Genomic DNA, 15,793 nt, shown 5'->3' on the forward strand with positions numbered 1-15,793 from the left:
AGGTGGTATTTAGAATACAGATACTGTGTTGAAATAAATTGATTACACGGTGGTATTTGCCTGATTCATATTGTCACGGGTCAGGACGGTTTTGTTTGACAGCTATGTTCTGTTGTTCCAGCGTTATGGTGGCAGCGTTACGGTTGCCATGGTTACAGGGTGTCGCTCTCTCTGCGACTGTGTGTTTCCTGGGTGAGAGAGCGCCTTTTTGTTGTTGTTGTTGTTGTGCTAAGCTGAATGCTACAGAATGTAGCCTCATGGGCAGTGTAGTCCGTGCTGCGGGGAGAATGGACTGCCATATCCGTTATGTGTCTGTGAGCGCGAGGAGGGAGAAAAAAAGTGCGAGCTGTCACCGAGCAGAAACGGGAGCTGGAAGCATGTTAATATAATAATAACCACTGCAGCCAAGAAGAGTGCCTGATGAGCCCAGTTGTAAGTAAGCGATTAAGACTCGACTGTACACTGTGTTCGTGTTTTCCTCTGAAACAATAAGTTCCTTGGAGCAGCCTTTCTCGGTCTCTCGCTAGCAAACCTGACCCAGACAACAAAGTAAAGCTAGTTTTCGGCTGTGAGCCGCGGACCTTCAGTAATAGTAATAAATCACATTCATGTAGTTATAAGCAGCATGATAATATATTAAGTAATCCAAAGTATTCAGAATACGTTACTCACGGAATACGTTACAAAATACATTTTGGGGCATGTATTCTGTAATGGAATACATTTTAAAAGTAACCTTCCCAACACTGCAGATATGTAACACAGCTGCTCATACACTGGTTCAAAATAAATCAGTCTGACTTGGGGTTCAGTATTTTTTAAATTTCAGTAGTCCTGTAGAAATATGTCACCCAAAATATATAAAATATGAATCATTTCCTCTTCCACAAACATTTTAAATAATTCTTTTTAATTAGCATCATTTCATTTCCTTCATTTTTTCCCAGAAATTGTAACTGTGACATTTGTCCACTACGTGGCAGCATGTGGCGCCTGCATGATGAAGTCAGAACTTCAATCATCCTGTCAAATGTGCAGCGTTTCCCGTTTATGTCAGGTAACTCCCTCTGTGTTTAAAATATACAACCATTGCCTCCAGCAAGAAACCAGAAAACAAGAAAGAATATCTGACAAAAGCTCTTAAATAAAAAGGGTTCAAATATTTTATTCACACATTCTGCATTTGGTGAGAATCTTTTACACAATAACCCATTCAGAAAACAAAAATTATTACGTGAACATGTTGTTTTCCTTTAAAAATCAACCAAACTCATAGTTTGCTCTTCCAAATTGTTCTTTTTCCAAAAATAAATATCCCTGACATAGATAAAAAATATTTATAAATATGTTATAGACAGAAAGTTGTGCGTTTACCATCGCCACACAGATTCCCACTATGAGACTATCTCAAACACAGAGTATCCACTGAAACAGTTTTATCAAAAAGCTTGCTTAGCACATGTAGCAGCTTTTACTGGTAATAATTGTGAAGCTTTCGGCCCCGGCATTCAGTGATCATGCTTACAGGATTATGCACGTGCTGATAAAACTACTTCAGTTGAAACGACCTCATGTTTAGTATGTAAAAAGAAGTCTGACCCTTGTTTCTACACAGTAAACAGATTCATGTTTATGTTACATTAAAGCAGCATTTGAGAAGGTCTACTATACCTTTTTAAAAGTATAAATATGGCAAGTACTTTGATCCCTTCATTTCACTTAAATACCTCAATGACATAAGTTATTACATTACATCAGTACAGTTTAGTATCAGGCTTGCATTCGTACCTAGTACAGTCTGTTGTTGTAACTGAGGTCCCATACGAAAACACTGTTGAGGTGGCTCTCTTACACAAACCTTACTGTGGTCACTGTGGATAACCCAAACCGTTTAATCTGACCTGCTTGCATGCATTTATGACATTCAGTGCGCTTGACATGCCGCCTCCATGGCTAATATCAGCCATCATTTCTCAGTGTACGCATTTGTTACAGTCACTCCTATACGTCTCACCATGACCTGTTTTTCTGCTGTAAACGTGAAGCTCGGACCAGAGACGATATGCTGGCATTCTGACACATTTCTGCCAGATGAATACACACCTGGAGAAGGCATTTGTAAAGACAAACAGCAGCGTCTGCATTGGCACATTTCTTGTGTTTCCAGTCCTTCCACATTGCACCTTTTTTCAAAGACACAAATGGCAGTAGTGTTTAAATGTCCCTGAGTGAGCCACCAACTTTTCAGCGCCCTATCAAAGCAGTCCCGCCAGGCCGCATCACTAGAAACCACTCAGACCTCCTTTAGGCAGCAGTCTCCGGCTTAGAATATAACTGGTAAAAGTACACAACATGCCAAATTGTACCCTTAAATAATACAAAAATCCCCAAAGCACCAAACAGGACCAGAGTATCATAGAAGGAGGCTGGCTGTTCTGCTGTGCAGTCCAATCTGAAACTTAGCTGAACACCAGAGTTGGGTGTCATTTCTCTGTGACTGCAGCAGCCATCGGGGTGCGTATGGTCCCACGTGCTGTGGCTGCCAGCTCCTCGATTTCTGTATTCAGTCGCCTGATAACCCACTCCACGGCCTCACGGCCCTGTTCGAGAACAAAGTGAAATGTTAGTTCACGGGAAAATGAGTTGCATCAAGTAGAATACAAGAACAGAAGAGACGGCGTGCCTGAAACACGTAAACCCACTTCATGCAGCGACTGGTCTGGAGAGAACGTTAAGCTGTTGACTAGTCATCTCGTAGTTTTTAAAGATTTTTCCACACAAGTACTTTTGGACGTACAAGTGAAATGCCACAAACCTGCTGCTACTGCCCCAGCATAACAGTTATCATCTCCCTTCTTTTCTTGCGATTTGCAATGGCTATAAACACTTCTGCCTATATGTAATTACAGCTAGGTTTTAGTTATTTAACCAACACTAGTCACATGCAAAACTACTTAAAACTTTACCAATCTCAGTACAGTTTGAAGGAACCTCTTACCTTTCCAGCATTAGTAGAGATGGTGCTGGCCATAACTCCCTCCAGGTAGCTGCTGAGACTGACCCCTTTCACAGAGATGATAGCCTCCTGGGTCAATATTGTTCTAAAAAAATCGTGAAATCAAAGTTATGGTGTGCATTGAACAATCTGACACTTCAAGCTCAGAGTGTTTATAACACATGTTACATCAGTGTAACAGTGTTAAAACTTACTTTTCTGGATCTTCAGGGTGTGGTTTATATGTTAATTTTTCATCCACAGATACCATGTTTGTGAATGTGATCTGGAGAGAGGGAAATGCAAATTGGGAGATTATGGAGAGATCATGCCTTACAGCAATAGGACAATAACCATAAGTCAATTGTTAAAACACCAGAAAAGGCATTAACAAAAAGAAAAAAAGAAAGAACTCAAATTCTTCCATTATTGCAGGTGCGGTGAAGCAAGTTCACAACAGACTAGTTACAAATCAGAATACTTATTAATCCATTAAAAAAAATTATGTGCAGATTATATGGTGTCTCCAAGACAATAAGAACAGTAAGAGACTGAACTAAATCAAAAAAGTATCAGACTTGAAGATTTTCATGCTCTTAACGAGTTGATTGAATCACAAAGTTGAAGTTCTTTTTTAGTTCCAAAATACTCTACATGTGCCTCTAAAGTTAAAATGCACTCTGCTAAGAAGTGACTTCTCACGCAGTTTAACAAGTTGGACTTGATTCCAGGATTAAGTCACAGAAACTCTTCAGATGTGTGCATGTCAAACAGGTCTCATAAGAACATGTAAGAAAAATTCTCCCATTCTTAGCAGTCAGAAATGAAATCAGATTTGCTCCTGCTTGCCAGCATCATGGTCTATATTCAACTGGCAGCACAACGAGGTACGACTGTAAAAGTGTGCTTTGATCCGTGCTCGGTAATCTGGTTTTTCACCCACTGTGAGCCAAAAAACAGGAGGTGTTTATACAATATTTGTAATTTTTTAAAACTTTTTAGTACTCACATTTGAAGACTGAAGTTCAAAAGTCTGCTCTTTGGGATCAATAACTGATTGTTCCTGAACATAAGTGTATGTTCGTGCGTTACCAACGAGCTGAGGACAAAGAGAGAGATACATTTTACACAAACCTTAAAAGATATTTCAGAAATGGAGCAGATAATTCAAAGATAATTCAAAAAAGTGAGGTTAGAAATCATAATTGACCTTCTAATGACTCTAAAGTTCATGTGAAGAAGTGTTACTTAATCTGTGTTTTAAGTAGAAACATGAAGGCTGCAGCTGAGTAAACACTTTGTGTTTTCACTAAATTACTACTTCCATGGATTACTTCCAAAAGAGGCTTTTTGATACCACGACACCTTAATGCGAGTTAACATTTGCACCATGTGATAATTTAACTTCTTGTAACTCATATGCCATATTTTCCAGAGTACAAGAGGCAAAATAGACTGCAGTAAGAAAAGGCTGATTCCACTTGCTTGAGCTTCAAATTGATGATTTAGTTTGCCACAACTACAACTCTCCTAGGAGACCTTTGTCACAGGGCATCATCCATAAGATGGATCTAGTTCATACGCAGAGACTGAGGCAATCTGATTAAAGATTACATTAATACACTATCAATCACCGGGTCATAGTCTGTCCTTGGAATTACAGAGGCTAGTCATAGATGTAGTGAGTGAGCATTCCTTCACCCGAAGAAATCCAAGCAAAGGTCAGTGCTGACGAACAGCACCTGATTTCCTAATATTTAAACAGTTAAACAGTATGTAGCATATCAGCTTTCTGCAGTCTTATCATTACTGGCTTCAAAAAGTGAGGGTCAGAAGGAAAAGTTCAATGACATGACAGATATTCAGAGGCTTCCGTCACTGCTCCGATTCAGGAGACTGCTAGTTTTAACTGGGCTGACATACAAAGACGGAAAGTTACATCACATGGCGTAAAGGGTTACATCTGAGCAATGACAGAAATGTCACTACGGTGTCCTGTACAGCACGAGTCATGGCACGCAGCCATGAACCCGCCTGGGCAGACAGGTCAGCTGTTGCTACTATTCCTGGACAGAAATAGCCTGATAACCTGTTAGGTTATCGCTGCACTTGTTGAACGGAAAGCCTTAACCTCTCACCATTGCCACGCTTCTATCTGCTTTTTCTATCATTTGATAAGATTGTGCGTTTGTCAGTGATGCACAGCTGGGTTTTGATACTCACAGATTTCACTATAGATGGAAGCCCCCACTCTGTGCTGAGCAGTCTTTTACTGTGGAGGCATCCTTGTGTGTCAATTTTTCTGTCCAGAACATCCACCCCAACCACACTGGGGTTCATGGGGTTTGGGTACTTCTGCATAGCAGCTTTAATCACCATCTCCCAAGGGTGGCTGTTGAAGCAAAGAAAAATATTAATATTGTAACAAATAAAAACTGCCAAATACACATTTTTATGTCTTATACATTATATTTACACAAACTGAATACAGAGCTAAAATAATTCTTTATAAATTACCATTTTATGTTGGCTATCAACATTAAATCCAATATCAGCACTCATTTTATCTCACATCTATTAATTTATTCTCTTTCCTTTGTATAATATCTCAAACTAGTCCTTTGCGTTACATTTTGGTAGCTATTCTATTTCATTTAAGCAATTTGTGTCATGTTTTTCTTCTTTTTTGGCTGTATGAATATATTTTCCAACACTGCTAAAGCGAGTTTGCTAACAATACACACATTTAACAATTAAATGACTAGTGAATTAACCACTACTTAGTAACAAAAAAATGTTTTGTTATGTGATCATTTAAAAAAAAAAAAGATTCGAACTTGTGTTTAAAGCATTTAATGTGTCAAAATATTTTAATGAGTCTAAACAATTTCCCACTTTCCAATTTTTCAAAATATCCATCCAAAGTTAGTTAAGTAGATATATAATGTTTGAACAAAACATCAGTAAAGAGCGCTCATTGAGTAAAAATGTTGTTTTGAGTGGTTGCCATGCACTGGCCCGTTGCGTAGTGACGCACACGGAGATGTAGGGGAAAGGTTACGCACCAAGGGCTTGACCTGGCTGGCTGATTATGCAATGACAAAAGCATCTGTAACCAGAAACCGGCAGTTCCGCACACACCATGGCTATGTTAATACTTTTACAATCACCTATGAACTTGCGTGACTTCTTTTAAGCATTACATTGTTTTTAAAATTACACACAGACTGACAACGAATAGAATACGTCTGGTACTTCTCCTTAGCATGTCATTTTAGCATACAAGCTAGCGACAGTAAAGTTATACCGTAGACAGGTTATATTTCACTTACATAGTCCGTTAGTTATAGTTAGGAACATCGTCTGGTTACAGTTTTGTGTTATAAACCCTACGTGTGTTGTTCAGCGGATTAAAACTAGCGTTACTTAAGTGCTGAACCACACACCGAGCTCCTGCAGGCCGGACATAAAAACGCTTTGCAGGGGTAATTTACTCACTTGAATATGTGCTCTGAGGTCCAGATCTTCATGGTTTAGGTAGCTGATCGCTGCTGGTGAAAGGGGGGTAATTTAAAGAGCCGGTAGACTGGCACAGACGCACTGACAGACCGGGGTGAACCACGTTCAAAGACAACCGCATGTCTCCTCCCTTCATACCAGAGCAAGTCACGGGTGCGTGACGCACTTCCGCTACTGTGGCACATGCCGTACAAGTCCGCTGACCCTGGAATAGAAGGATAAGAAATAGTTTATCGTAAATGTCCGTGGACAATTCACTTAACCGATGTAACAAAAGCGTGATTATAACATATCACCTTAAGTATGCATAATACGTTTTTTCCCATCAGGCTTGGCAGGCTCTGTGAATATCGCCCTTGTCTGTTACACAACTCAGCTGAAGGTTAAGACCTACTCAGCTGATGCAACAGGACGGAGTCACAGATCAAATCTTCATGTAATGGTTCAGCACTTGGTTATAAGTGTGCAGGCTCTGTAGATCCCGAGTCTTTATTACGTTCTTAATTTTCTCTGCGCAATTATGAAGTGACAGACTTGTTTTACTGAGTGAAAACAGGATTTATTTTCACTTCCCCCCCTTTTGCTCAGTTTTCAGTTAGGTTTAGTTTAGTTTATATAGCAAAAAACAAATCTTTATTGACAGATCTTTAAAAAAATTTTTTTAATATATATACAACTGTGGGCGGTATTTTTCAGGAGCAATATTTTAGAAAATTTGCAATATGCGTTACACAGAAAACAGCAATACTCACATTTCCTTTAAAAAATATATTTTAGTTTTTTTGTGTGCAGTGTTTTTTCAGTCAAGTTTTGCTTCTTCAAAAGTGTTCTTTGAAAGTGTTTTGTCATACCTAGTTCTGGCTCAGAGTAACAACCTTGGGGTAAATGGTCGTCCTTGTCAATGGGAAGATGAGCTACTGGACGAGTTTGGGAACTGCTAGTACTGTGAGTGCTGTGTCAAGTAAAAACTGGTGTCCTTATCTCTTCCAGTGCAAGACAGTTCCAAGTAATTTTTTCAAGCTGAGTGTGATATCTTGTGGTTAATTACATAATTATTCAATAAAATTACAATAAATGTTAATGCTGCTGGACAGGATTATGTGAAATAAAGTTATTTTTTTAACATTTACATAGCTTTTGAGTTATTACTGAATACTCAAACTATTGAGAATGAGAAGTAATATCTCTCTTTAGTCAGTCCTTTTCTTTTTTGAGTGATATTAACCCTGCTTGCTTTTTGGTAAACATAACAGCTGTTTTTCCTTCCTAGCTTTGTTGCTACATTGTAGAATTTGTCCTCTGTGGGGCAATACTGCACTTGTCACCATAACCTATACCCCCGTGTGATTTACAGGCTTTTCTTTAATCCCAGTGCAGTGTGGCTTTATTGCGGTTGAACTTGGACATCTTGGCAGCATGTGTACTTATCTCAGAGTGCAGCTAGTTTGTTCGAGTTATGAGTAATCTCTATACCCCAGGCTCGTGAAAGTGGGAGGAAACTGTGCGACAGCCTTAGCCGGTATCAGTGTCAGTGTGCTGTCAGAGGAACGTCCATCAGTAGAGCTGAGTTTAGTCCAGTTTAGCTTAAAATTGTGTCACTGAATTAAAAGTAAAAATATGGTTTTCCTTTTTCATTGTTGGAACAAAATTTCACTCTTGTTTTACTGTTTTTAATTGCTATCACAACTTATGCAAAATGCAAACGATACTGGTCAAGCAGTGTAAAGGTGACACTTCATGTTTAAAGCTGATGGATATATATTGCTGCCAAAACATTACTTTTCATATATACATGCAAAAATAGTATTTAACAAATTTACTGTGAAATTAAAAAAAAATCGAAAACGCACATTCAAGCACATGATCAGTTTAAGAATACAAAGCAGACAATCACCATTATTGTTGCAAATATGTTGCAGCACCTTTTATCACTTACACCAACAACAGATGCGACAAACTACAGAGTAAGAGTTCATTTTAATACCAATATTCCAACATTTCTTCTATCTTCTACTCATCTTTGGCTTCTTTGCTCATTTCAGTCACTGTTTCCAACGTAACCTCCACCTTAGACTGTGCCTTTCTTGTTGCTGATGGTGAGGGTCCCTCCTCTTCTTCCTCTTCTGGTTCCCAATCTAGATCAGCAGTGGCATCTTGGTACTGCTGGTACTCTGAGACCAGATCATTGAGGTTGCTCTCTGCCTCCGTAAACTCCAATTCATCCATACCTTCCCCCGTATACCAGTGGAGAAACGCCTTCCGTCTGAACATCATGACGAACTGCTCGCCCACTCTTCGAAACACTTCCTGAATGGCTGTGTTGTTGCCAATGAACGTGGAGGCCATTCTGAGGCCTCTAGGTGGGATGTCACACACGGCGACCTTCACGTTATGGGGGATCCAATCCACAAAGTAGTTGCTGTTTTTCTGCTGGATGGCAAGCATTTGCTCATCCACTTCTTTGGTGGACATCCTACCACGGAAGACGCCAGCGACCGTGAGGTAGCGGCCTCTCCTCGGGTCGCACGCTGTCATCATGTTGCGGGCGTCAAACATCTGCTGGGTGAGCTCCGGTACAGTGAGAGCTCTGTACTGTTGGCTGCCACGTGGCGTCAGAGGGGCAAAGCCTGGCATGAAGAAATGAAGGCGAGGGAAGGGCACCATGTTGACGGCGAGCTTCCTCAAGTCGGCGTTGAGCTGTCCAGGGAATCTCAGAGAAGTCGTGACCCCGCTCATGGTCATGGAAACCAAGTGGTTGAGGTCCCCGTAAGTCGGCGTGGTCAGTTTTAACGTGCGGAAACAGATGTCATAGAGGGCCTCGTTGTCAATGCAGTAGGTCTCGTCAGTGTTCTCCAGAAGTTGGTGGACTGACAGCGTAGCGTTGTAGGGCTCCACCACCGTGTCAGAGACTTTAGGCGACGGCATGACACTGAAGCTGTTCATGATGCGGTCGGGGTACTCCTCACGGATTTTGTTGATGATGAGGGTTCCCATTCCAGAACCAGTGCCGCCCCCGAGTGAGTGAACCAGCTGGAATCCCTGCAGGCAGTCGCAGCTTTCACTCTCGTGCCTCACCCTGTCCATCACCTGCTCCACCAGCTCTGCGCCCTCTGTATAGTGGCCTTTTGCCCAGTTGTTCCCAGCTCCTGAGTTTCCTGTAATGCCAGAATAAATGTATGTAGGTCAAGGATACTGATAACATGCATCACAATTTTAAAAAGAAAAGAAATTGTGACATTTTTCAGTTCTAGGGCAGTAAATGTATCAACTTTTCACAGGTTAAATGCTTAGCACAGCTATTTTGCAATAATTTTTTATCAGTTTTACCAGTTTTACTTTTTGAAATTCAATAAGTCAAACTCAGTTGGGTTTTTTTTTTTAAATAAAGCCAAGATGGAAACCTTATTATTTTCTTACTGCAAGGCTAATATTATAAAAATAATATAGCATTTACACTGTACAACTCTATCCAAGAGCTTTCTAAATCCAAAGCACAACATGTAGTGTATAATATAGTAAACTGCATATAGCCTCCTTTCTCAAAAAGTCATGAAAATCAAAAGCAGTGAAATGTGAGACAGAAAGTTTCAGAGTTTCAGAGTTTGCATATTATTGATTATCTCACCATGGATGAAGTTGTCTGGTCTAAAAAGGGCCCCAATGCGGCTTCCTCTTACACTGTCCATGGTGCCAGGCTCCAGGTCCACCAGTAGGGCCCTGGGGACATATTTACCACCTGCAAACACAGTTGAAGTTTTAAAAAAGACTTAATTAATTTTAATATTGTTTATTTGTAAATTTGTAAACAGCTGGAATTTATAAATAAAAATTTGAAATTTATCAAGCCAGATAAAGCAGCTCAAGTTAATAACGCACCGTGCGCCTCGTTGAAGTAGACGTTGACCCTCTCCAGTTGGATGTTGCTGTCTCCTTCATAAATGCCTGTTGCGTTGATCCCATGTTCTTCACTTATCACTTCCCAAAACTGCCAAGAAATAAAAGCATCAGTATAACATAAGCAGAAGCAAAAATGTTTGCAGATGCAGAAAATTAATACTTCATTTAACACTTTTGATGTTAAGGTCTTTAAATGGTTTCTTTAAAAATATATTTTGATCACTGTTTGCAGTATTTACAACCCTAATGACCATTAAAACAAAAAGGTGTAGGCTAAAATATCAGGCTGTTAAATCTACTGTTTTTTTCTAAATAACAAGAAATTTATAACGTCTCACCAAATTAATAGATAAAAAAAAAAAATGAAAACCATACATCAGCACTAAAGTTGGTTACCACATTACTTTTAAACATTTATTTTACATTTTCATATTGAATGTTCCACCAGTTAATCCCTCAATATTTGTCCGGACCCCTACTTTTCCGCCCTGAGTTCAAACTGTTACTCTCTAATTTCAAACAGCCTCTGAATACACTTTAGATTTAGATTATTTTGTGCTTTGTGTTTTGTGAGTATAGCATTAAGATTAATAAAAAAATTTAGGGTGTGTAGTTTAACAAATAAGGAAGTGGTTGGTTCATTTATGATTTTTAAAGCTTTCTTCTGTTGCATGTAAATTGGATTAAACTGGAGTTTATTTACACACACGATGTGCAGAATTTGCTATTGGACATAAAATTAGATTTTTTTTAAAAATTGTCTCAACTGCAAAAATCAACAAGTTTGTTTAACTTCCCACGTATGCAATATATTCGAAATGACTTTAATTAAGTTGCGCTGACTGCTACAATAATTGACTTTATCTTTTAACATTTTTTTAGTTTTACGTATTAGACACATCAGGTTGTACAAATGGAAATCTTTACATAAACAATACAGAATTAATAACAGATTCCTCAAGCTCAGATCTCGAGTTGTACAAATGGTAAAGTTATTTAAAGTCAGCATCTTGAGTCAACTTTAAAAGTATCTAAAAGTGTTATGTTTTCAGCTTTATTATCTTGTAGTTTCACTCTCTTTTTTGTGTCAGCGACGATAAAAATGTCACACCCAGTGCTCGCACTGCAGTTCTCATTTTAGCTCTTATCTTTAGCCTGAATGCCTGACAGGGAACACCCTGTGTCACTCAAAACTGTTTTTGATATGCAAAGAAAAATTGCATGTGACAATATACACCGAAATAGAAAAAAGCAAAATAATGCGGCCAGTAAAGAAAAGTATTTTCTGTCATTTTATCTCAACCACAATTAGAGTAAAAAGTGGTTTATAGTCAAACTGACGCATCTTTAAATAATCTTTTTAAGAATTACATAAGAAGTTTTAACGATGCTAATGCATTTGTCTATATATTTTATTTATTTTACCTTTGAGCCGATCTGGTTGCCACACTGTCCAATTTGCAGATGTACAATTTCACGCATGATGGTCGGGCTACAGTACGCAGAACAGCTGGTGGTCTGTGATAGTCTTCAGTCCTCCTGTCAGCTTTTATAGGACAAGAAATGATGTCACCAGCAGTGTCGGGGAGTCACCCCTGCTGATAATATGTGAGAGACCCATGATACACAATGGAAACTGCACAGAATAGCAGCGTTTACCATTCATTGTTTATGCTTCCATTAGTAAGTAGACATAGCATGTCTGCTTTAGATTTGTTTTTATATCTGTATGTTTCACATATGCAAATATAAATAGCTAATTATGAAAAAGGCATGGCATATTTCCTTTTGTATAAAACTTTGTAGACTTGCAAAACACCTCTACACTGAAAAAAAGGCCAAGTTGGATTTATTTATTTCAATAGTGGACATTGGCAGAAACTTAAACAACTGAGTTAAATCAACACAACTTATTCATATTCAATAAACCTGTGCATTTTGTGTTGATAAAAGGCAATTGAAACATGTTTAGATGAAGTAAGGTGAGCTCTTGGAATATTTTAATACTTTGCAATATTGTCGTACTAATGCAAAACACGACATTTTATTGGATATAAAAAGAACATCTGAGCTGTGCAGCTGGGCAAAAGAAGGAAGGAAGTGAACCAGAAATTAATGGAAGCTGATGTGTTTCTCTGGTCAGCGTCAGATAACACTCAATAAGCATGCTCGTTTATATATAAGAAGAAAATAATGTTAACACTGTAGATACATCTGTTTGCAGTGAATGTTATATGTGTGAGAGATGCTACCATCTAGAGGATTTATGTAAGCATAACATGATATAACTGAATAAAGTTATGTCACCCAAATGCAAATTTGGGTGACAAATTGGTTTAAACAGAATTAAACCATCATTATTGTTACTATAGTTGAGAGAAGTGATTTAGAGATAAACAAAGAGGACAAATGTTATTCTCCTGTCATAGCTTTTAACTTACTTTATTAGTTAGTGTGCACAGAAAATATCATAATTATTTAAGTGTAAGTTTTCTCCTTGACTGTACCTTCAGTACAGGTCAGCATAAGGACAAAGGCTCTATTGCTCACACCTACAGAAATGCCACATATGGTCAAATCATTTGCGTTTGTTGAGATTTTTACTGTCATAGTTCATGATACCACCCACTTTGACAGTTTGCAGGTGACTGTACAAAGTTCCTTTCAGTATACTGGCAAAACCTTATAAGCGAAGTGCACGTGGTTTGCGACGACAAAAACGCCGTTGAACTGAGAAAAGTTTTGTTTACAGAGATTTTGCATTTATATTGCTTCTGAAATTGAAGTTATTAGTCTTTTTTCACTCGTCTGTGGGCATTCATTAGTGAGCCACAGCAGCATTTAGTTGTCATTGATGACCTTTATGTGTTTTGCCCTGAGCTTGTTTCTCTTGCTGTTTGACACATTTATGGAGGGAGGTGTGTGTGTGTGTGTGTTTTACATGCATCCGTCTGTGATCTAAAGGCCAAAGAGCCACTTGCATATCTAAATCGCCAGGAGGTGAGTGAAGATGACAGGACGTCCTTTTTTGAATGGCTCTCAGTGTCTGTTTAATTACTTTAAATAATTGTTTTTATTGCTTTTTGCAGCTCGTCAGTAAGTTTAGGGTAGAACCATTATGAAGTGTTATGTTTTTCCAGATTTTCTGTCACATATATGCTCTTACAATGGTAAATGTACATAGTAAAGACGGCAAAAAATGGATGTTAATAAGGTCACCGGATGTATAAGGAATAAGTCCAAAGTTCAGGCTTCAGACTGCTCTTAATACTCTGTTACGACTGTTAAGACTCCAGGATCTGTACGACGTCAGTGATATAGCCCTCAAAGCAAACACAGTGTGATCTCACCCACTAGCTACTGACGACCTGTTACCTCAAAATTTCTGATGTACCTTTTACCTCATGTTTAGCATTATTGTTGTCATCATTTTGGTGTTTTGAAACCAGATGTGATGAGCGAGGGGGTGGGATGGGGGTGACTGTGAAACCACACACTCACGGATGGTCATTAGCTAGTGAGCGTATCTCGGATAATCCTTTTGAACTCTAATAATGAGCAAAATTTACCAAATAAAGTATTTGGTAAATTAAATATTAAAGTATTTATTACAAGTACATGTCCATGCAACAGTAATGTTAGGCTTGTTAATGCTGCTGGCAAACCTATATACTTAATCAGAGTGAGAAAAGTGAATAAATAAATAAAACATATGTGTGGTAGATGCTATTTATATGCTAGGTGTAAAATATCACGCATATTTAAACTTTTGTGGATATAAATGATAAATTGTTGTCCAACAATAAAATGATACTGAGCTTTTTAAAGGTTGTTTTGCATGAATAACAACTAAAAACTGGTCATTTTAGCACGTTGCTAGGTGGTTCCTTGGCAACATGATGACATTGTAATATCTGATATAGATAAGAACCTCCGGGGGCCTATGATGTACCTGTGTGCCAAGATTGGTTGTTTAGCTCCTGATGCTCTAGGAGGATAAACAAATAATCATGCAAACAGAGATTTTGTGTGTTATTATAGAAGTTTGTTTCCAGCAGTGGAAAAAAAACAATCAAACATACAAACAATTTTTTCAGCCATATGTGGCTATATCAGAATTTTGACTAACTCAAACATCTGAGGAAAAAAAGGCTTGAATTTCTGAAATAATAATTCCAATTTTGACTTATAGATGACAAAAATAATTGTTCTTTCATTTGAAATAAACTTCCGTTATATCAAAGTAAAGATGGCATGGAACTATTTATTGAGTACCTAACGTCGAGGTGGAGACTTCTAAATTTCGCTCATGACTAACAATGACAGCACAATATTCATTGTTAGAAAGACAAAAATTTTAATATTATTACATCTTGTTTTTGCTGGATGCTAAATTCACATTTCAGCTTCATGATTTTTTTGTATTTTTTATAGACATAAGATATATATATATATATATATATATATATATATATATATATATATATATATATATATATATATATATATATATATAAAGGTCTATCCTAGTCTTAGCATTAACCATAACATACCCTAAAAAGTGTTGGTAGTCTCTCAATGCCAGATTAATAAAAACCATGAGTTACTAAAGCAATGTGACCTCAGTGGTCTTTGGCAAAGCCCTGTAAACGCTGTTTCAGAAGCTCCATTAGGTGTTGAATTGGTTTGCAGACTGTGAAAGGCAGGACATGATTTATAGATATCCTTCTCCTCCTGAAGTCCTCTATCAGAGTCTCAGCATTTGTTTTGCATTCACTGTTGTAGTCTTTTGTAATTTAATGAAAGTTTCTTCGCAGCTTTTAAAATGCGATTCCAACAGGGCATCGCTACTTTCTTTTTCGTTCTCAAATAACTGACAGCGCTAATTTGACTTTTATAATCACCGTTTAGTTTGGAATGAAGTGACAATAATAATGTTATAAACGGAGAGCTTACGTTTACTTTTTCTATCAGATGTGACAACATGCCATTAAAGTAGTAATTTGTAACAAACCATGTGATACATTTGCTCGGAAAGGCTGCAAGTTTTATCACTTACTTTTTACACGGACTTTTTTTTCCCCATTTTTGCCACCTGAAGAATTTGGTAAACAAGATTGTTGCCCTTCACTTATTAACTGTTGATAGTCGTATTAGCATATTCCTGTTATTAGTAACCTAGCGGTGTTACTGCGATTGAATGTATATGGAAGCATTAATCTCTTTATGAGCCGATATTTGAATAACTTGATGTAAAGTTTGTCAGAGGTGTTGAATGAGGCGGCGGACAGGATAATAATCATTTTGCTTCAAAGAGGGCGCCTCTCCCCTTCTGTACCTCTGCTTCATGACGCTCCGGGCAATCATGTGATCCGACCCTGC

At 38.1% G+C, this 15,793-nt stretch overlaps 2 protein-coding genes across 2 annotated transcripts; both read right to left on the bottom strand.

Annotated features, from left to right (window-relative positions):
* Window positions 1-1,140: 1,140 nt before the first annotated feature.
* prelid3b (PRELI domain containing 3) lies at window positions 1,141-6,658 on the bottom strand. The gene is made up of 6 exons (XM_026166841.2): window positions 6,494-6,658; window positions 5,219-5,387; window positions 4,005-4,094; window positions 3,211-3,281; window positions 2,999-3,101; window positions 1,141-2,600 (listed from the first exon to the last, which is right to left on the bottom strand). The coding sequence occupies exons 1-6, from the start codon at window positions 6,523-6,525 to the stop codon at window positions 2,484-2,486; spliced, it is 582 nt and encodes a 193-aa protein (XP_026022626.1). The 5' UTR covers window positions 6,526-6,658; the 3' UTR covers window positions 1,141-2,483.
* A 1,510-nt stretch (window positions 6,659-8,168) lies between these two features.
* Window positions 8,169-11,992, bottom strand: tubb1 (tubulin, beta 1 class VI). The gene is made up of 4 exons (XM_026166834.2): window positions 11,837-11,992; window positions 10,391-10,499; window positions 10,140-10,250; window positions 8,169-9,669 (listed from the first exon to the last, which is right to left on the bottom strand). Exons 1-4 carry the CDS (start codon window positions 11,891-11,893, stop codon window positions 8,525-8,527), a joined length of 1,422 nt encoding a protein of 473 aa, XP_026022619.1. The 5' UTR covers window positions 11,894-11,992; the 3' UTR covers window positions 8,169-8,524.
* Window positions 11,993-15,793: the final 3,801 nt, after the last annotated feature.

Source organism: Astatotilapia calliptera, chromosome 5 (genome assembly GCF_964374335.1).
Source record: "Astatotilapia calliptera chromosome 5, fAstCal68.1, whole genome shotgun sequence".
In the NCBI taxonomy this organism is placed as follows: domain Eukaryota; kingdom Metazoa; phylum Chordata; class Actinopteri; order Cichliformes; family Cichlidae; genus Astatotilapia; species Astatotilapia calliptera.